The following is a 22638-nucleotide window of genomic DNA, read 5'->3' on the forward strand; positions in this document are numbered from 1 at the left end:
TCCTGTCGCTGTTCTTAAAGCAAAATCTGTTTCTTGCATTTTTATCTCCTAGTGTATATTTCTGCTAATGCAGCCTTCTAAATGCAAGACACTATCAGAGTGCTCACGTCCCTTTTGTGTTCGAGGAATGGGAATTTCTAAGTTGCCAAGCAAAATTTTAAATTCACACACGACTATTCATGCAGGAAGCATTTACACACTCACCCAATCAGGAAACAGAATAATATCTGCCTTCATGACTAATTACAACTAATCAATCTCTTCAATAGAGAATCAATCAATAATTTGGATGTAAATAAAACTGCACACACTTTTTCAAAAGATCATTCAATAATGAAAAAATTCCAAGAAAAATTGACTTGCATTATTTGGTGACCAGAAAAATGCTAAATTCATTGAATAAATTATATTACATAACTGGGAATGAGTCTCAAATCTAGTGTTCATAAATTGTACAGTCAATTGCTTGATCACACTTTCGTTTGTTAGGAAATATATTCAAGAGGCCAAATAAACAATGTTAATCAGTTTTATTGCTCTAAACCAATGATAATACAGTACAAGAAAAAGGTTCCATGGGTCTCCAGGAAATTGTCTTGTGCAGCCCACATTCACCTTACACAGAAGGTGTGCTCCCAAAGTTACACATTTTAGCTGGTATTATTTATATGTTGATTTTACAAGTTACACATCACTTTACATGTTACTAAAATCCAACCCATCAGTTTACTAACTTGTTCTGTTCCTTCCCTAACTTTGTTTTGGATACTAGCATTCAGGTGCTGGCTGGTCCGTGAAGATACTTGAGTAGGTTGTACTATGTCAGAGAACGAATATATCTTGATTTTGAGAAGTTTCCTATCTTCTTATGCCAAAGTTTACTTCAGCTCATGCAAGGTGTTACGGGTTACTTAGCATAGCAGAATAGAAATATAGGAAAGGTATACACCAATTTAGCCTATATAACTACTATGTTATTTGTGCTTAATTTAAATATGGTGCAGATAATACATATTATTAATATGATATATGCACTAACCAGTATATATTGATCAACTCTAGTTATCACTATTGGTATTAGTATGTTCCATTAACTATCTTCTACACAAGATTATTAAGTTAATCACACAAATGATGTCAAAGTCAAGTAACTCTAAAAAGGAAGGTATCCACCATTTATCAATTATGAGTTTATGTGGTATTATGTGAGGATTATCCTGAACAGTATATTTAAAAAGTTATTTGACAGCAGCAGCCACTTTAATTCTGTTTCTCTGTATGAACACACTACAATATAGTATTTCTGGCCAATCTGAAGCTAATATAGAGTAAATTTAATCCAACAGACCCTATGCGGTTCAACATTAAATTTAGAGGAGGGCAGAGGACTGACTAATAATGGTAGCAAATTAGGATTCTATTTATCCCAAGAGGAGAATGGAGAACTGATTGCAGCTTTTAGACACTACGAGAAACTCTGTATACATGTCTATAGACAGATAATTATTTCCAAGCTTACGACCACCAGCCCAATGGCAGAGTGAACATTTTGAGATCCATGTTTTATCTCTCAGTGGGAGTAATAGTTTGTCTTCCACCTGCATCCTCAGACAGTATTTCTGGGCCTGTTACTATGCCAGAAAGACTGATTTACCAAAGCTGTGACATTATTCCCAGATGTACTATGCCACATGATCCTACAGGAGCACATTAGATACTAGGCAGTAAAACATCTTTAAACTAAGCCTTGTAAAACTGTGTGTTAAGTACCTTTCAAAATTTCTGTTTATGGAGAAATATTGTATTCCTATAACCCTATAGAAGGAATATAAAGCAAACATATCTCATATGCCAATCTGAGGTGACAACTCAATTTCGGATCTGTTAAAAAGTCACAATTCGACTCCCACACACTGATAATATTTTAAGCAAACATATATTTCAACATTAATTTCTAAAAAAAAAATTCTAAAAAAAAGTCTTAGCTTTGACTCCAGTTCAAATTCAACTACATAATTTACTCTCTTTTATTTTGTGTGCACTTTGTGATGAGAAATAATTGTGATTTTGTAGCTTGCTCAATTGGCTATGCACACCATCATTTGATCCATCACATGTTAGTGTGAAATTCATACTATTTCCCACTTTTTTTTTTTTTTTGGGGGGGGGGCGGGGGGGGGGCATAAGGCATCATAATTTTAGTTATTAACTTTTTATTAAAAATAAACAGAATTGTTGATAAAAGTACTGTCCAGCATACAGTGTAAAAGCATATGAAATATGAAAGACATAAACCTACAGACTATATTTTGCAGTAATTAATATTTTAATTGTCCAATCCATTACATATTTTCCCCCAGGTTACTGAGCTTGTAAACATCGGAGCATGGATATTATGAGTTAAACACAAAACAATGAAAAAGGTCAAAGTGGTGTTGCAGTTCTATTTCCACATTCCTGAGTCAAAAATTGCAGGAAGAGCAATACATTTAAAAAACTAAACTTCTCATGATGATGAGATGTAACAACATTCAGTGTTCTAACTATTTTACTAACAAAGGAAATAGCATTTCCTTCAAATTCCCCCCACTCTCATCCCTTGCTCTGTCAATCTGGTCTCTCATAACAGAAAATACGGAAAAAAAATAAGACTGTCTTTGAGAATGGTTAGAATCCTTCCTAGCTTCTTTAATTAAACATAACTGACAGGGATAATAAGAATGGCAACTGGGGTTAGGTAAATTCCATCTAGAACATTATCACAGAGAAAAATAACAGGCAGCTATTGACAAGTCACTTGTGGATAAATGATTTGGTCACTATCTGTAATTTAATGATTTAAAAAAAAACTGCACATTTTTGCTTACAACACCTTAACCCTAGCTGCATACTTCAAAATCAAATTAAAGGAAGAGTCTCTGCCACAGCAATTAATTAATGACTAATCCATGGTCTATACATATGATTTGATCATGATTTAGTTTTCCTGGAGTGTAAGAAAAATGCCATGTTTCATTATGCTTGATTGCAAAATGAGAGAGATAAGTGTGAAATTATTTTTAATGGAATCCACTTGCTCATCTCACAGGAAGCACTTACCCATGATTATATGTGCACTTTGACAAGACTGAAGTTTCTACCTTGATTGTCATTCACTGTCTAATTAAATCTAAGACAATGAATGTCTCTCAATAAGATTTGGGCTATTATTTTTTATGAGCATGACGACATTTTGATCCATGTTTCAGAAAAAAATGTATGCTGTTCTACTTACCTAAAATCTTGCCAAGTACAAGGGATTTGACTGCATTGAATTCTGTACCTGAAGACAGAACGAATTGCATCCTTTCATTGTGGTTAACCTGTAAAATTGTTCAGTAGCATAATGGAAGAGAATTCAGTTGGGATGTGTAGGAAAGGAAGAGGATGAGATTAGGTGAAGGAAAAAGAGAAGACAAGAAAAACTTGTCAATCGTACCATAAAGGTTAGGATTGCAATTCTAAAAAAAAGTGAATTAGTCATTAAAAGGCAGATAACAGTTTTATAAACAACATGGTATAACTTCCTCAGAACACTATGATTGTGGCTAAGATACATTTAAGCATCCCCACTTCAGTGGGGATACAATTCTTCTTTTTCTAAACCATTTACATAACTTCTTTGTATTCATCTAGGCAGAATATAATTGATAAACCCTGTGAAGAGATGCAAAAGGATTTTTTTTTTAAACATAAAAGCTCTCACGTATCTCAGAATGAAACTTTAAACATGAAACAATTAAATGTTATGCAGTGAATGCTGTGCTCCCAAAGCCATTACATAAATTGCTTGCCTTGAAATGCTGATGACAGTGCATAACTGCATCATCCAATTCTTATCCAAATATATTATTTGATTTGTAACATTCAACATCAACATTTATTTTACAATAGGGCCTTTTTCCAATGCCAGTTTTTACAAATATGAATTGTGTGTTAGCTAATCTTCCAACTTCCTTACAAATCATGAAACAATGTAGACACAAACACATTTTCCTAGCAAGTTGTTCCCTAATCCTAAAGAAAGTGCTGAACAACTGCAAATCTTACTGAAGAAAATAAGGGCTTCAGGTACTCATCTTTGAAAATTAGACCAAATACTTTGTTTTAAATTATTGTTAAATTGCTACAGTGTATTAGTACTGCTTTTTGTACTTCTAAAATAAATAAAACAACTGATAACTCTTGTCTGTTGTAGTGATTAGCAGAGAATTTCATATTTACGCTACGTAGGTTGAACTAGAAAACATTTTATTGACTGCTGAAATGAAATGAGAAGGTGGAAGTGACCTTTTGAAATAGACAAGGTGAATGTCAAAGAGATCTTTTAGCCTAGACTCTCACGGCTCAGCAAGAGTCTGCTGTGTTTTGCTTTATTTCCTTAAGGTATTAAAACACAATTTATGTTGGGGTATTCATTTTATTTAATTTATTTTATTTTGCTTTGGGTTTTGTACCATTTGTTGACAATTTGCTTTTTTTGCTTAACTGCATTACCTCTACAAAGAGCATTTCCTCCTCCCTGTTAATCTTCACATGGTGAAGCAGCCCGTCAGCCATGCTTTTGAAATTGATGCTAAAGGTATCAGGATCTTGATGGCTATCTAGCTTGTACCTGATCTGTAAACTTCCTGAAGGGATTGAGTAAGATATTTTAGTTTCAGAACTAAAGTATATACAAAACAGCTAGTGTAGACAATATCATATACAATATTTTCTCTTTTGAGACATGTATAATATTAAAAGTTGTTCAAATATCTGATTAATTTAAAGGAGCTGCTTAAATAACAGACACAAATACAAACATAAAATGAAAGAAACACAAAAGATGGCTGGAAACCAGGGTTGGTCTGGATTACAAAATTAAGATAAACCAGTGCACAGCAAATTTCCATAATGTAGCCTCATTAAAGAGTTAATGTGATATTCATATCAACAGTGTTGCCCAAAATACAGGCCACAACAGCTAGCACTGTTCATGAACCAATAAATGGTTTACAGCCTCTAAAACACATACTGATTGATTATTTGGTAAGGCTTTAAGTAAAAATATTCTCCCACCCTCTGATAAGTGGAACAGCTCTGTTCCTGTTTATCAAATATTCTGAGCACGGTAGCCGCTCATGGTTTAAGTAGTGACAGAATTTAAGGCCTTATGCTTGAGAACACATCATTTGAGGTATTGGAGAATCTCTATTAGCTGTAGAAGTACTAGAGCTTTTTATCAAGTGGAAAGCAATACAAAGACCTGCGCAGCTCTGATTTATCTGTTCAATAAAGGGCAGTGATATAACATTAGCCAACATAGTACAAAACTACTTAGAAACAGTAAAACAAGAACAAAGATTTGAAAACATGGATATTGGACAAAATAAAGTTCTGACCTAAATGGACACAGCTACATTGGCTTCAATTAATTTGTGTCCATTTTGGCCAAAAGTGTATTTAGCCTACTGTATTAGCTTATAAAAATGACTTGGGCCCAGTACAGCATAATATGAAATTAAGATAAATATATTGTAATATTGTTTATCACAAAATGACGTTTGTCATTTCTATGCTTTCCAAGAATGTAATAGTAAACACCTGTCAAGCCTAACCAGACATTTATTTCAAAATGAGCAAATAAAATGTAATTTAGGATATTGTTCTATGTTAGCAAAGGGCTTCCAGCTTTAATAAAACTAATACTTATTTCCTACATGGATTGAAAAAAGATGCTATAGGAAGGAATCATTTTAACTAGGTACTAATTTTTCATGTGGAAATCATTTTTTTGGAGGGGGGGAGTGGGGGGCGGGCGGGCTTTGCTGGAAAATAAATCTAGCACCTAAAGAAAGTGACAATGGAAAAAACATTCTTTTGTTGCAATTCAGGTCTGAGAATTAGAAGAAATACTGAGTTGTTACAATAGCTCTGAAGTTCAGTAGTGATTTTGTTCATTCAGTTTGTTGTTGTTGTTGAACACCTACCGTTTTTGGCAAGAATAACTGAGAGATACTCCTTGTAGAAGGAGCTCACATAAAGCAGTAAGCTTGGAGTCCGTGTTGTCCGAAAAGTAAATGTGATCACCTCCCTGATCAGAGTCATGTCAGCGTAGAAAGAAGAAGCATGAGAACTGGAATTTTTAGCTAAGGTGTAATATTCTTGAAAATTGTACACCACTGAGGTGCCAGCTCCAAAATAGGCAGAAATCTCTGAAACAACATGTAATTTAGTTTTGTTAACATCCTACAACCAAATATTCATATCTTTCTTTTTCTTTTTTTTATTAAACAGAAAAAATTAAAAAATATTCATAGCTACTATGATTAAACTGGAAAAGAAATATCAGTAGCACTGTTGATCAACACTGTAGATAAGAATAAGGCCCAGAATTGCCCTCCCCTCAACCGATCCATACACACAGGGGACCCTCGCACAAAGATTGCCCTTCCTTGTGAAAGTGTGTGTGTTCAGCCATTTCTGCTGTATTATCCAACCCTCCTTCAGACCCCGTGGAGGATGATCTCTGACTTAGAATTCGATGTTGGAGAAGGGGCAGAAACTGGGCAGGAGGTCGGAGTGGAGACGATGAGGCTAGGGCTCAGAATGTCCCCTTCAATCCCTGTAGAGATTATCTGGTACAGATAATACAGACTGGAACCATCTTCTCTTTTCCACACAGCCCTCACAACTCGGAGACATTTTGGAAAGTACCATGACCCCTATAGAAGTGAATTGACCTAGTCCACAGTTCTTTTGGTATAGTCTGGAGCAGTGGTTCTCAACCACAGGTACTTGTACCCCTGGGGGTACACAGAAGTATTCCAATGGGTAGTTCAATTCATCTAGATATTTGCCTACTTTTACACCAGGCTACATACAAAGCACGAGCAAAGTCAGTGCAAATTAAAATTTTGTACAATGACTTGTTTATACTGCTCTATATACTATACAGTCAAATGCAAGTACTATATTTATATTCCAGTTGATTTATTTTATAATTATATGGTAAAAATGAGAAAGTAAGGCAATTTTTCAGTAACAGGGGTACTGTGACACTTCTGTATTTTTATGTCTGATTTTGTAAGGAAGTAGTTAAGTGAGGTGAAAGTTGGGGTACACAGGACAAATCAGACACCTGAAATGGCTACAGTAGTTTGGAAAGGTTGAGAACCACTGGTCTGGAGATGAAGAAAGACTGTTACTGTAGGTCATCCAGGGCTTCCAGCTGCAACACAGAATTAGCCCCCACAGTAGATAGATTAATTTGGCTAGTTTAAAACTTCTCAAGCAGTGAGGTTTCAAATCCTAAACAAGATAAATAGCCTTATCTTGCACACGCACTTACTGCTGCATATTTCCCTGGACTTTGCGGGACTGGATCTCAGATGTCTTTGTCATAAAATATTTAAAATGGATTTTGCTAAAAGGTTCATATTTCCTTCTACAATGTATTATTTCTCCTCTCTACCAACTTAATCAGAGTTAGGTGCCATATTTTGGGAAGTTAGTTAAAAAAATAAAATAAATGAAATATCAGGTGAAATAATGTAATAGGAATTCCAGGGATTTTCAGGTTTAAAAGTCTTACTTTTAAGAAATAAATTTACCAAGTATTGAAGGTTTTATGTAAAGACTGATCATTTCTCAAAAATGGATTCTATCCACTCACTTTGCAGTTTCTGAGTATACATGACTCATTTACTGAAAGATGTGTTTGTGAGGATGTATTGGCTCCATCATAATAGATGTGGCAGAAGCACATATAGTTCCTTTTATGCTTCTTTGGCCTAACTCTGTGAACTGGAGTGTGATCACTGATAATGATGGAAGTTGAGTTTGTTCAGCACTTTGCAGGAGGCACTCAATTCCTTGTGGGAGCAGGCCCTTCCCTTTTAGTTGGCTAACAGGATTATTAATAAATAACAAGTATTATTTTATTATAGAAAATTCAAATCAGTGGCCTCCTGATTGACCGTCAGTGCAACAGCACCAGCGAACAGCCCTGGTTAGATGGCAGACAACAATTAATGGAAAATTTTAACAATTGTGGACCCATTCATAAGCCCCAGGATTTACATGCAACCGGAACCCTGTAGCTCTCTCTTTCAGGAAAACAACATCATTGTATCTTCCCTTTCTCACCACCCATGTTTAACATTCCTTCTGAAATTTGAATTGGGAGGACAGAAATTAAGGAGTTTGTTGATTGACCTTAAAAATATATTCCCGAGCTACAATCTTATACAAGGAAACCAGAAACACTGAAAAATGTGACTGCATCTTTTAACACACAATTCTCCCCCTCCCCCCTCAAAACCTAGAATAAAATTCCCACATGCCCTAGTTTCATAATTTTCTCAGATTAAATGGCTAAAGTATTTAGACTTCCTTTTGAAGTTCTCTGGTTCAATATCTGGTAGATGCAGACAAACAGTTTTCTAAACCCTCTTTGCATAAGCAAAAGGCATTACCCCAGTTAGTAGTTGTAATTTTTGACCCTAATAGCAGAGATGCATCAAGTAGGGAAGGTTACTGATGCTCTCAAGTAATGTGAGTATCTGCTGTAAAAAGTACATAGTGAATATAATCCTTTGGGAGACGCATAATGGTGTTTAAGAGAACTTATTCACTGGCTCTTCAGAAATATAGCTGAAAGCATATTTTTCTACATTAAATAAAGGTGAATTTAAAAAGATATTTTAGCAAATAAAAGTTTGAAGTTTATAGACACATCTCTTCAGATAGTAGCTTAGATCATACTCCGGATTATCTGAGTTGATAGCATTTTCAAGGATTATAATTTTCAATAACTCAATGTCAGAAGAGATCATTATAATCAATACTCAGTAGTTACATGCCTCCACTTGTAACAGATTTACTATTTATGCTTGCCTTTCTTACAGAATGGTCCAGTGTAAGCAGACAAAGTGCAGTCACAAGAGAATCCATTGTATTTTTCTCTACATTTTCCTCCATTGTGACACAGGTTACCATAGCTGCTACAATGTCCAGGACAACCTGGTTCAACTCCGGGGGTTATTTTTGCTCTCTCTTCCAAGTCAAGTGCTATTCCATTCAGTTGCAAAGAACGAATACATCCCAGAAATCCTTTCTGCCTGGATGCTGTTCCACCTGAAATAAATTAATATGAGCTTTTAAAAGGAAAAGAATTGATGTGTAAAAGCCTACTTATTTTACAGCCCTAAACATTGCAGGATGGTCTATGCAGGTGCAAATATTTATAAATAACTCAACCTATATCTTGAAATTTATTTATTTATTTGCTTTTGTCAAGTAATTACAACAAATTTTGGATGCTTTTTATTGAAGGAAAAGATTTTGCACAATAAAAGATACCAAGCAAAGGTGCATTGTATTAATTCACAGGACAGGAATATGTGGGCATTAGATTTAAAACAAAACAAAAACCAAAAAACCGCAACACCTGTAAGTGAGGACAGGAAGGATGGTCCAGTGGTTATTGCATTAGCCTGGGACCAGGCAGACCCAAATTTAATCCCCTGCTCTGCCACAGCCTTCCTGTGCGATTTTGGACAAGACAGTTAGATTCTCTGTGCCTCAGTTCCCCATCTGTAAAATGGGAATAGTAGTACTTCCCTACCTCGCAAAGGTGTTGTGGGTATGAACACATCAAGACTGTGAGGTGCTCAGGTGTGGGGGTCATATACATACTATATATAGATAATTTACTCTTTCTTCCTCTAGATTTCTCTGTATGCTGACTTTTCTAGGTCTGTCTTTAAGACTGTAAGCTCTTTAGAGCAGAAATCATCTTTATGTGAAGCACTGAACATAGTATATGTGCAAAGAGCCATAAAGGCAGTGAATCGGGCCTCTGGGAAATTCCTCTAGTACAGAGGGCATGCAAGGTGCTTTCTCTGGTGAAAAGAAGGCATGGCTGGAATGCCTCTAGCTGACAAAATGGCCCTTTTGGGGCTACAGGCAGCCAGGTGAAAGTAATGGCAGTTCTGAGGCTGCTCTAACTTGTGCTAGGAGCTGAAGTGGACCCCACCCAGCCCCAACATAGGGAAAGTATGAAGGTGCCTAAAACACCGAGATATTGCATCAAGAGGAGCTAGATAACACCTATTACTTGGGCTGTCAGTCTATTTTCCATTATCATGACAGTCTTACTTTTCTGCTACTAAGCTTTTTAAGTGGAATATAACCACTATTTTAGTGACCAATCTTCCATTTTTTCCACGTATGTAAATATCATCGACTAGTGGGTTTACCAAGCAAGGAGCACCATCAGAACTCAGCCCTTTGTTTCTATCAGTGGATCCATCTAAACATTTAGTTACTGCAGGCCTTCACTCAGGAGTCTTTTATGTCAGCATAAATATTCAGTTGTCACTGCTACTAGAGCTTTAACAGATACATATAGTCTTTAGCATTCTCAGCGACAGCTGGAAAAAGAGAAAAAAACAAACCATAGAGAAACCTGACTACTCTGTTTTTCAGTCCTTTGATCTTACTTACAGATCTTCCTCTGTGGTCTCATATTTGATTGCCATTGTTCCTGTACAATATGTCTTCTGACAGCTAACATCTTATTCATTATGGTATTCAGAGAAATGAGGCAATCTACAATACCTGTGAGAACAATACTTGCCCATTGTTAATATTTGCTGGTCTAACACGCTTCTAGCATTAGCTATCTTTTAAAAAGCAAAGACAGCAAGTACCTTACAAGTCCGATACCATCTGCAATTCTTATGCATTTCTAATTTATTTTTAGTTAAAATCCTACATTCAACTTTTAACAAATGTATTTTCTTTTTATGATTCTAAGAACATACTTATTTCCTCCTCTGGAGAATTTTGGACCTTCAGTGTAAAAGCTTGATTTTAAATGTCCATAAAGCAGCATGGGAGAACTGTGGGCTGTTTATAATGAGTTACTTATAACACGAGCTGTATTATTTTTATGAACATTTTTTTACAAAGTTATTAGGGTTTTCTCCCATCACAATTAGAAATTTTGAGGAAAACTTTAGTTGAAGTTCTTTCAACAACAGTACTCAAAACATATGAGAAACAAATGCAAACAATGGACTCAACTATAAACTATACAGTATACAGAAAGACCTTTATCTCTTACCTGTATACTGGGTTTTATGATTTTCATACTGCAATAATGCATCTAATATTCTTGTGTAACACTGATTTGTATGCTTGTTATTTCTATAACATCAAAGTGGATATACTTTACAAACAAATAAAGGATAAGGTTTCTACTCTGACAAGATTACAATTTTAATAAAAGAAGATCGCCGATGGGTAACTATGGCAGTTTTCTATGCAAATAAATCAATATGTTAGTATGGATTGACTCTGCTAATGCTATTGTTAAGCCTATGAGGATGTCCACTGTTAACTAGATGTTTTCACTAGCCTACACAGACTCAAAAAGGAATGAAAGATTTTACAGTTAATAAAAATAGATAAATAGAACCTTGAGCAAGTGCAAAAAACCTTCAGGGGCAGGGTGCTCACCATTCCCAGCCTTGCTGCCCTCAGGCCAAAAAAGATCTTTTGGGGTTAGGTGTAGGAGGGCATAAGACCTCTGAAGTGCAACAGCGGTTGGAAACTCTATTTGCTGAGACTGGTGGAGAGATATAGCTCATAAAGGCTTTATGTGAAACTACTAGGTTCCTTCTTTCCAAACCTCCAAAAGAACCTGCCTGGCTCAGACCATTTCTAACTCTTGTGAACCAAATTCCAGATATAGGTTCAAACTCTAGAACTTGCAGGATTCAAACAGCTCTAGTTTCAACTGTTTATGCTACAGCAATTATATTGCAAGACCATACGAAAGGATATCACTGTTACTTATCATACTATATTAAACAGCACTCTCCTCCTCAGTTTCTTTCTTTGAATCCACTTGCCCACTATTACAAATTTAAAGTGCATTTAAGGCAACTCCACTCTGACTAACATCTTGGATCTCCTTTCTTACTGCATCTTCCTCCATCCTTTGCCAAAGATGCCAGCCTCACCACCCCATTTGGTTCATTATCCCACTGCTATCACCAGGCCTTCTCTAGACACAACAAAATCCCAGTCCCTGTGTGCTTAACCACAGTCTCTCCTCAATAAAATCACTCCTTTAAGATTCATATCTTTCACCTGGCCCAGAGCCCTGATTCCATGTAGTTTAATTGCCAACTCCTCCCCGTATGTAATAAACAAACAAACAAATGAACAAGTTAATACTCTCGTGTGGCCCTTGCAGTGCATCTTGTCTTATGTGTGTGTCTGTCTTCGAGACTACATTTCAAGACATTATATGAGTCTTACTCTATCAACAAATAAATAATACTGTGCATTTTTGTGTGGACATTACTATTACTTATTTATCATGTATTACTCATATCACTTAATTTAATTTATATAGCATTTCTAAGTTTAAAGATCCTCACAAACATTGACTAATTACTGATCATTCCATTCCTATTTTTCTAATAATAAATTTAAATATGTTAGTGGAAATTTTTCTGTATATTAAGTAGAAGATGGGCAAAGCTAGGATCTTTCAGTCAAAATCTCTCACCAAAAGCATGGTTGTTTAAATAAAACAGAATGTAGGCCTGAACTGCTGCTGGTTTTGCAAGACCAAATCACAGCCTCCCAATCTGATTTGCAACATTAATTAACCTCAGCACAAGTATTTTATTAAAAGTGCTACTCAAAAGGCAGGTGACCCAATCCCACAGTTCAGGCAAGAGTTCAATTAGATTCAATGTGAATTTTACTTGAGGAAGAATTACAGGCTCATGCCTTGAATTTGCAAGTGGACTCTGAAAATACAGTTGTATTTCTCCTGTTTTATATTAAGGTCTTCTTCACACCATATTAACCATATTTAAAAGCTACTGGGTTGCTACCAATTCTTCTACCTTCACGTGCAGATAATAGGAAAAGAATGGGACACCTACCTACAAATAGCTGACTATTGAGCTGCAAACGGATATGCCCATCAGAAGGTGCAGTAAGAGTCCTTTGTGGAAGCTGATCAACCTGTAACAATGCTTCTTTGATGTTTCTTTCAGCTTTCACATAGTGCCACTGGTTGTCATTTAAGGGAGTGGGTGATTTCACTATAACTTCAAAAGGTCCATTTCCCACATCAAATGAAAATGTCACTTCAGATGGAGCTAAAAGCAATACATAAGTAACAGTTTGTTCAAGTCAGCTCTTACACAAGAAAGTTTAAAATTTTGGGTCATAAACAGAAATTCCTTAAATGGTAGAGTGAGATATTTCCCCAAAGGACCTGTCCTATTATTCTCTTCCTCTGGGTATGATGGGATGGTAAAATTATTTGTTTCATGGACAAACTTGACTTCCACAGCAATGGGAGGCTAGTCCAGCCCCCAAAAAGATCACTTTTCACACTGTTAGCAATTGAGAGCAATAGTTTGTTTACAGCATGAATACTGAGCTGGTTATGTCCTCATAGCAAGGTGTTAGTCTGGAAACAGTGAACGTGCTAGCCTCTTTAGTTTTCATTGTGAATAAAAATCATTTCCTGCCAACATGCTAATTGGCTGTTATTGGTACCTTTATATTTTAGTTGTCAGTACCATTGCTTTTTTTCCCCAAAACAAGTTACACACTCAGTAGGCTAAATTCTATTTTCTGATAGGTTCATACAACTCCCATTGGCATTAAAAACAGATTTTTGGCTCACAGAGCACATGTATTAGGTAACAGAAAGTACTAGCTATTCTGACAAATATGAACTCTTTACCCATCTGATAAACTGTCCGAAGTTTACTTCTTAACTTTGGGCTATAACATACTATAATTTGTGCAGTCTTATTTCCGCAATAACTCACATGATTCTCATCTTGAGCTGAAATGCTTGAGTAAACACTGCAAGATTCTAACTTTGTTCCCAAGTGCACTAAACTCCTTCTGTTTTACAGACATTGGAACTTTAGAAGGGGGTGTAGTTTGGATTAAGGGGATAATTTTATACCAAAAAATAGCCATTTCAGTTCCTGGTATACCAAAGTGTAAATTCTGCTATACACCTGTTATAAACAACTTTACTGAACTCCTTCCATGATCATAACTTATGTTAATATTGACCTTAGTTAGAATAATTCTCACTGAAGTCTGTTCAGATGAATAGTCAATAGAAACTGATCAGACATTCTTACACATATATCTGCTAAGGTAAGCTTCCACTGCAAACCTGGACACCAATGAACAATAGGCTGGAGCTTCTGCTTACATAAATTAGCGTAGTTCCATTGAAGTATGTGGAGCTATACCAATTTATACTCTCTGAGGGCTGGTTACTGCGCGATTCGGCGGCAGTTGACGGGAGTTACGCAAACTACGCAGAGTAGGTGCGTAACTGACGTCGACTGCTCTGCTTCCCTTCTGCGCGCTGTTCTCACTGCGCTGAGCCATGCAAAACAAACAACTGAATAAAAAAATGAGCTACCGTATGTCTGCTCTCTAATTAAAAGGAGCCATATCTTGAAATCAATGTTAAAGCAGAACACCACTTTGAAGTCAATGGCCAGTTCTGTTTAAAAATGGTATATGACGCAAAGAGATTAGAATAGGAGGTGTTTCAAGATAGTTCCACAGTAAAGTGATTCTGAAGGTAATTCCCTTCCACACTTCCCTTCCCATGGCTCAAAAAAACATCCCCAAAAAAACAAAACCCCCACCGCCACAAAAAAAGCAAGGGAACTAAATCACCAGAAATTCCACCATGTCAGCCACGCAGATTTTCTGCTGAATGTTTCTTCTGTAGAAGTGATTTGCTTTCTCATGGATAATGCTGGTGACATGACTGCAAACACAATCTATTCTTTTGGGTGAACAAAATGTCCTTGTCCGATGGCAAATTGGAATGATGGATCTGGTAAACCGTGTGACTGTGCAATCTTTGATGTCACAACAACATATAACATAGATTTGTGAAATATTCAATTAATATCTTAAAATTTAAATATATCTGAAAAGGTAAAATTGAATCAACTATAGCAGGGTATGCTTCCCTATTCTGTAAAAGGAAAAATAATATATTTTCCTGTAGGAGATGATTCAGTCCTATATTTTAAAAGACAGTTCAAGGAACATCTTCCTTTCCCCATAGTTGGTCATGATGGTAAAGTATATTACATGGAGAGGCATGGCAATTTTAATGACAGTTTGTAAAAATGAGTAGTCTTAAAAGCGCAGAATTTTCCCATAAGAAGTTTTATCTGCTGTTCTTTACTCAGGCAAAAATTAAGGCTAGAACCTTAAATATCTTAAGACCATTTAACTTAACAGAGTCAGATGTAAAGCTAGAAACAAACAAGAAAGTACTAAATAATAAAATTGTAAGCAACTATGCAATGCCAAATATTAAAGGCATAATGAATTTTAAATCATGTATAATATATCCTCATATTATACATTATCAAACTTGACATTCATTATTGTTATTTATTATTAAACAAATCAAGCATAAGACATTGATTTATGCTAAATTTTTAATACCATTTCAAAAGCAAGTTGGTGATTTAAATTTAAATATATTAGAAATGAATACATAATGATAAAACCTAAATGACCCCATGAAATAATGTCAGATACCCGGTGTGATGTAATCTTTCTTTATCACCAGAAATTTAGCATTTGTGCTAAAAGCGGTTGTTTAATTTATTCATCTTTTAAAACACAAATAAATAGGGATTTATAGGTCAAAGTCAAGAATGTAGTTGTCACCCAGAAAGTAACTGTCAGCTACTACTATGCAGCTCATGGAACACATATGCAATATGATCTCTGTGCAAAGCAGCTTTGTGAATACACTGCCACAATCTGCATTAGCTGCAATTTTGGAATGGTTTGAAGATGCAACCCATGTAAAATACTCAGAAGTACCCAATTTCATGGTGAAAGAGGTCCACAAAAAGATACAACCTCCTTATTAAATGCCAATAAGGAGCAATAAGATCTGAGCAATCTTATCCTCAGTGCAAGGCAAACACAAAACGCTGTCACCTGCACAAACACCCTTGATCAACTAGGTTGTTTACAACATGGAACAGGTCTGCTTAGAGGATGTATGCAGATGATTGTGGCAGGAGTGAAGACATTTTTTTTAATCCTGCATACTAGTGGCATTTAAAAAAAAACAAAACCACTGTGTGTGAAAACTGGTCCAGTTCACCATGGGTCTTCCACTACTAAAATTCTTCTCTCTTGCTTCACAAGTCATATGAATAAATATAGAAGTATACCAAATCAGATATTTGTGAGGGAGAGTTATGAAGATTGTGATGGGTGGGAGGAAGCATGAAATAGGTGTGTCTGAATAGAAGTATATATGACAAGAGATAAAGGGTTTTATGATCACCAACTGAACTGGATAAATTCTTTGTCTGAAGGGGTGGCTGAATTTCTCCAATTTAGTATTTGTCCAATGCTTTCTTATATTGATGTGTACTTTCCATCTCCTTACACCATTTGTTCTGAAGTATCAACGTCTTGAGCTTGGGACATCAACATCCTACAAGAACATCGTTGTTGCTTCTGAGGTTCTGCTCTGAAGTGCTAAACAAGAGCATATTATTGATGTTTTTGGTATTTAATGGCTCTCTGAGACCATTATATCACTGTACTTTACACCAATTCACACCATTCTAACAGAAGACAATTCAATGATCTTGTTGCCTAATATGGAAAAATATTAGGGGAAAATAGGTTCTCTCTCGTTTGAACTTCAGAATTACAAAGTGCTAACTTTTGACAATCTAAATGAAAGCTATAACCAAAATCCTCTTATTAAATATTACTTACAGTGCAACTCTATCCTTATGAAGTCTTGAATTCCCAGGTTCTCTAAAAAGACACCAGAGGAAGCTGTAGTCTTAAAGAAAAATGACACATCTGCACTGAGTTCTCCATGGAAAGTAGGGAAATGAAGATATGAGGTCTCAGTATTGAAGGAGGCTGAATTCCAAAATGTCCCTGGTTACAGCAAAACAAAACATTAAATGAAAGAAACAGCATTGTCTAAAGTTGCTTTATATACGGTTTAACATTTATAACTAATGAAGCAAAGTACCCAATGCAAGAAATAATTTGTAAGGTATGTTGCTATGTGTGTCTACTCTTAGAAGTACATGAAAACACTCATTTTGGGTGAACTGGGACCCTAGCCCTGCTCTAACAGGTTACATGAGTTATCCTTGGTGGAATTGTCATTTATAAGAAGGAAAAAAAAAAAAAAGCTTTGTTTATGCACATAGGGCCAGGCTCTGCAGTTCTTGAAGGCAATGGGAGTTCTTCCAATTATTTCATGGCAGTAATCTATTATTTTCTATTGAAGTAGTTAACTAGTGTCCACAGTGTTTTGCCCTTAAATTGATTACAATGTAGGGACTCATACTGCTTTCTTGCTCACATGACTAGTGTAACTGAAGTCAATGTGACTACTTGGGTAGTGATTATAAGGTCAGATCCTCAGATTCCAATGGTCTTATTTTTTCCATCAGCTGACATTTCAGTATAATTTGTTGAATTTTGCTCTCAACTATTCAAAAGCCTGTTGAAAATCCCTAACAGAACTCAATCTGATGGGGATGTGATCTACATTCAGGCTGCCCAATTAGAAACACCTAGTTGTTATTGCTGACTTCTTACATGTGTATCTATCTTTTTAACAAGCTATATTGCTTTCTAAATCAAATGAGGCATTCAATATCTTCTTATCTAATTGAACAAGGCCAGGACATATTTTCCTGCTAATGCTGTGATTCGGGATGAAATATATGCATATATATATATTGCTCCCAGCTGAATTTTTGAAAAATCCCAAATTTCTAAACTTTTTCTCTTACCTGTAACACAGCTCTCTAGAACACATTGTGCCCTTAGAGGCCTCATCCAAATTCATTGAAGTTAATGGAAATACTCTTTTTGACTTCATTTGGGATTTGAAACAGGGTTCTGATCCTCACATTGATTTCAACAGTTTGTGGGAGGGATAGAAGGGTTTGGGCTGGGTGGGAATCAGTACCACATTGTGGATAAGAGCTCTACATTCTGGTTGGAGGAAAGAATTTGCTCTTAAAGAGAAATTCTCCTCTCAGAGAGATTAACATGTTAATCTTATAATCTGCTATATCCATTGACTCCTCTTGTGCAGTAGCGGAGCCACTGCATCTCACCTCATATTTTCCTTCCCTCCCTCAAATGTGGGTACTGCAGATCTGGCTATTTGAGGGCTTTGGAGAGTGATACTTCCCCAGCACACAGTCAACGTTCAATCAACTGCCCACTCCGTATCTGGGCTATAACTGTGGATTTTTGGTTGAAGGTCCCCTACTCCAGACAACTGGAGCTCAGCCTTTCCGCCAGGGACAGCAGCCAGATAGCCCTAGTACCCAGCCTCCCTACCTCTGGGAACTGGAGAGGCAGAGAATCTGGATGCCCAACTTCTCTGGCCTGAGAGATGAAGAGGGATGCTGAAAGCTGGGGAGGCAGAGAGTGAGGGCACTCAGCCTTGGCAGCCCTGCTTTTGTCCATTTTACTTGCTGACTGATGACGGAAAGGGAAATTGACAAGGCCCCTCCAAATGGTCATTCGTCATCCCCAGGGAAAACTGAATTTTTTTGAAAAAATTGAAGCTTTATTGTGGAAAATTTTAGTTTTGCAAAAAGGGCATTTTTTGGATGGAAAATGGAAAAAAAATCCCACCATCTCTATTTACAAGATTCTTTAATTCCTCCCTATACCTGTGTGCACACTAAGCATTCTTCCTGAACAGTTCCTATTTAGAATATGGAAGTATCTGGAGAAGCACCATTTCCACAATGATATCAAGATATAACGGTGTAGGGGACTCCTTCAGTAGCACAGCGCTGACATTATGGCACTATACCATCCCCTCTCTGTGACTGGTGGAGGACCGCGGCCAGGGAAAAGAATCATGGCTGAGGCATCCCTGCACTCTGGCACTCTCCACGTTATTTACACCAGAAGACTGGAGCAATTAAAAGATGGCCCAGGGCTGGGGGAGTAAAAGAAAAAGGCTTTTCATCTGACTCTCAAGTTGTGTTGTGGGCTCCCCAGCTGCAGTCAAGAACCTATCATTCCATGGAAAACACCATCAACTGACCCTGGAATCATTTCTTTCAGCCCCTGTTTTTTCCTTGTCTCAGGTCATAGCTCCTGCAGAGTTGAACTTCTCTGCAGTTATGATGAGTGCATGTATCAACTACTTAGTAAACCATAAGCTAGCTGTTGCCAGTAATTTCAACACAGTTGGAAGTTTAATACTAGCAATTTATACAAGATGGGTTAAACATAGCTGGCAATTAGAAGGAAAAAAAGACAATTGTCCAGCATAGAAATGATGTGATTAGCTCCAATGAACCATTTGAATGTTCCATCCTAGTGGTAATGGAGCTTTTAGCATGGGGCAGATTAGATAGTTGCCAATCTTTCATCATTTTAGAAGTGAACTAGAACGTTTTAAGGTAAAAGGTAGAAAACTCCCCTTCTCCTTTGATTATGATAGCTCTGATCTCATTTTGAGACCCCCATATGGAAAGGGTCACTGAAGTCCAAAGTTGAAAGAATAATTCTTCCTATTCCTCCCTTACTCCATCTTTCTTTTCTTTTAACTGCATTAGCTCAACCCTGAAACAGATGCATAAAGTATTTATGAATATAAAGATATTAAAGGGATAACCAAAAAAAGACCCCCCACAGAAATAAATATATAGAGCCTGATCCTCAACTGCTGTAAATTGGTATGGCAAAACAGATACCTCAGTGTACAGTATCTGAGGATCTGCTTCACAGTCTCCTCTTCAGAAAGCTGAAACTATCTAACGCCATGGAATAAGGAAATCAGCTATACTTAGCATTTTATTTTAGGTGGTAAGACTTCAATCTCCATACAAGTAAAGAAAAAGCAGAAGAAAAACTGCCCTGTTTGCTATAAATAAAACACCACCCATATCCATACTGCAAATAATACTCTGCTTTCAAGATTTCAAAGACTTGTTAAAGAGAACATTCATTAACAAATCCTCTTTTAGCTTACCAATTTGAAAATAAAATATAAAAGACTAAGAAGAAAAATGAAAACATGACGAACAAGTTAGTAGTTTTGAATGCTACAAAATTAATCAAAAAGGACTTCTTCAGAACAATTTTTTAGTTGAAATAAGTTGTTGGTGCTGTCAAACATTTGTGTCAGAACACATTTGATTTTTTTTTTTTTATTTGTAACAGTTCCTCTTGTTGATACTTTAAGTGCTGCATCACTGTGTGAAACTCCAACAAGGATCAAAGTAAAGGGAAAAAAGTAAACAAAACCAAATAGCTTCCAGCGGGAAACAATTTACAGTTTTTAGTTTGCTGATCAATTGGCAAAAAGAATAAAGTTTCCTGTTGATGTCTCCAGCGGAGGGAGGAAGGGAGAAAGGAGGAGAGGAAGGGGAGAGTCAAGACAAAACTCTGTTTGGCATGGCATAAAAAATTACCTCTCTCTTACAGATTACTTTAGCTAAAGTACAGAACTGGTAATCAGGAGATCTAGGTTCTGTTCTCAAAGATGCCATGGACTTCCTGTGTGACGATGACCAAGATATTTAATCCCTATCCCAGTTTCCTCATATATAAAATGGAGATAATACTTTCCTACCCTCAGAGGGGTGCTGTGAAGCTTAATATGTTAACATTTCTAAAGTACCCAAAGATCCCCCAACACTACCATTGGACATAAGAGCCAAATGCTGGTCCCACTTTAGTCAGAAGCTTTGTGTTTCACCTGAACATGGTAAGGATCTGACTGTAGGTGCACTTTATTATTACTATTTTATAAAGCTGTGCTTACTGAAAATTGAAGATCCTACAAGCTTTACAGGACTACTCCAAATTACTTCAGTGAAACTACTAGCATGAGTAAGGGGTGCAGGATTTAGCCCATTGTCTCTATAGATGAAGCTGCTCTTTGGTCTAATGCATTCCATTTTGTTTTCTGTTCTGATATTCTGGTTTTCTTTCTATGCATATGTAAATAAAATCACTGCCTCCTAAGTGCCCCTCATGGCCTGGGGTGGCTTTGTGGTATCCTATCTTAATTTCTCTTTCCATGGGGCATCTTAAACACTGCACCTCCCAGTCAATGGTAAAAAAAAAAAAAAAAAAAAAAAAGGTTCCCCATCTAGGATTCAGTTTATTAAATCCTGCCAACAAGGTAGCAGAAACCAACCAGAACTCACAACAAAAAGAGCCTTCATCTCAGTCTAAGGCCAGGCCCAGCCCCTCGTCCCTGTGGATCTGTCTTCTCTTCACAGTTCACACACACTTCTGTCCCAGGCCTCTTTTATATATCGCAGGCTTGACTGATCATATGTCCTTCACTATTTTCTCCACCTGCGGAGGTAAGCTGAACTTGTCACACATGGCTCATCTCCCCTTAAGGTTCCAGTCACCTGTGAGAGTGGCCATATTGTGGCCTCCTATGTGAAAGTGCATTAGAAAAATATTTTTTTTCCCTCTGTGAAAATCACCAGGGGGGGGGGGGGGAATCACACTCCGCTAGTTGCATGTTTTATTCACATTTGTTTCTTTTCACATTTACCCAGTGTTTCTTTCAATGATGCAAAAATCCCATTCACTCAGCACAGCAGTGAGGAAGGCAAATTACTTCTTCTAACTGGATCCTTCTAACATTCCAGAATCTTACCAGCTGGCAACAGTTTGCCTTGGACAATTTGAGAGTACAGCTGCCTCACATGTACCACTACTTCCAGCTCCTCTATACTGCAGTTTATAAAATGTATAGATTATAAGGCCATAAGGGACCACTGTGATCATCTAGTCTGACCTTCTCTATAACGTAGGCCATGGGAATTCCCTGAATTAATTCTTGTTTGAACTAGAAGAAAAATATCCAATATTGATTTAAAATTTTCCAATAATGGAGAATCCACCATAACCCTTGTTAAGTTGTTCCAATGGTTAGTTACTCTTGCGGTTAAAAATGCATACCTTATTTCTAGTCTGTATTTTTCTAGCTTCAACTTCTAGCCACTGGACCTCACTATACCTTTCTCTGCTAGATTGATGAGCCCTCTGTTATCAAATTTCTGTTCCACGTAAAGGTACTTGTAGACTATGATAAAATCATCCCTTCATGTTCTATTTTTTTATCTAAACAGATCAAGCTCTTTAAGTCTTTCACTATAAAGAATGTTTTTCAATCCTTTAATTATTCTTGTGGCTCTTCTCTGAACCTCCTGCAATTTAGCAACCTTCTTCTTGAGTTGCAGACACCAGAACTAGACACAGCATTCAAGTAGGAGTTGCATCACTGACAAATATAGAGGTAAAATAACCTCTCTATTCTTCCTTGAGATTCTCCTGTTTATGCAACCAAAGACTGCATTAGCCCTTATGGCCACAGCATCGCACAGGGAATTGATGTTCAGCTGATTATCAGCCATTACCCTCAGGTCCTTTTCAGGCACTGCTTCCCAGGATAGAGCCCCATATCCTGTAAGTATAGCCTATATTCTTTTTTTCTAGGTGTACAACTTTACATTTGGC

At 36.7% G+C, this 22638-nt stretch overlaps 1 protein-coding gene across 2 annotated transcripts in view; it reads right to left on the minus strand.

Annotated features, from left to right (window-relative positions):
- CNTNAP4 (contactin associated protein family member 4) overlaps positions 1 to 22638 on the minus strand; it is a 438417-nt gene that overhangs the window by 12055 nt on the left and 403724 nt on the right. For both annotated transcript variants that reach the window (XM_067569202.1, XM_067569201.1), the window contains 6 exons: positions 16870 to 17040; positions 12993 to 13211; positions 8920 to 9159; positions 6012 to 6236; positions 4537 to 4670; positions 3275 to 3362 (listed from right to left, as the gene is read on the minus strand). In XM_067569202.1, the coding sequence (XP_067425303.1) occupies positions 3275 to 3362; positions 4537 to 4670; positions 6012 to 6236; positions 8920 to 9159; positions 12993 to 13211; positions 16870 to 17040 (1077 nt within the window). The remainder of the gene's footprint in view (positions 1 to 3274; positions 3363 to 4536; positions 4671 to 6011; positions 6237 to 8919; positions 9160 to 12992; positions 13212 to 16869; positions 17041 to 22638) is intronic.

Source organism: Emydura macquarii, unplaced genomic scaffold (assembly GCF_026122565.2).
Source record: "Emydura macquarii macquarii isolate MOO-44397 ecotype Brisbane River unplaced genomic scaffold, CSIRO-AGI_Emac_v2 contig_2897, whole genome shotgun sequence".
NCBI lineage: Eukaryota > Metazoa > Chordata > Testudines > Chelidae > Emydura > Emydura macquarii.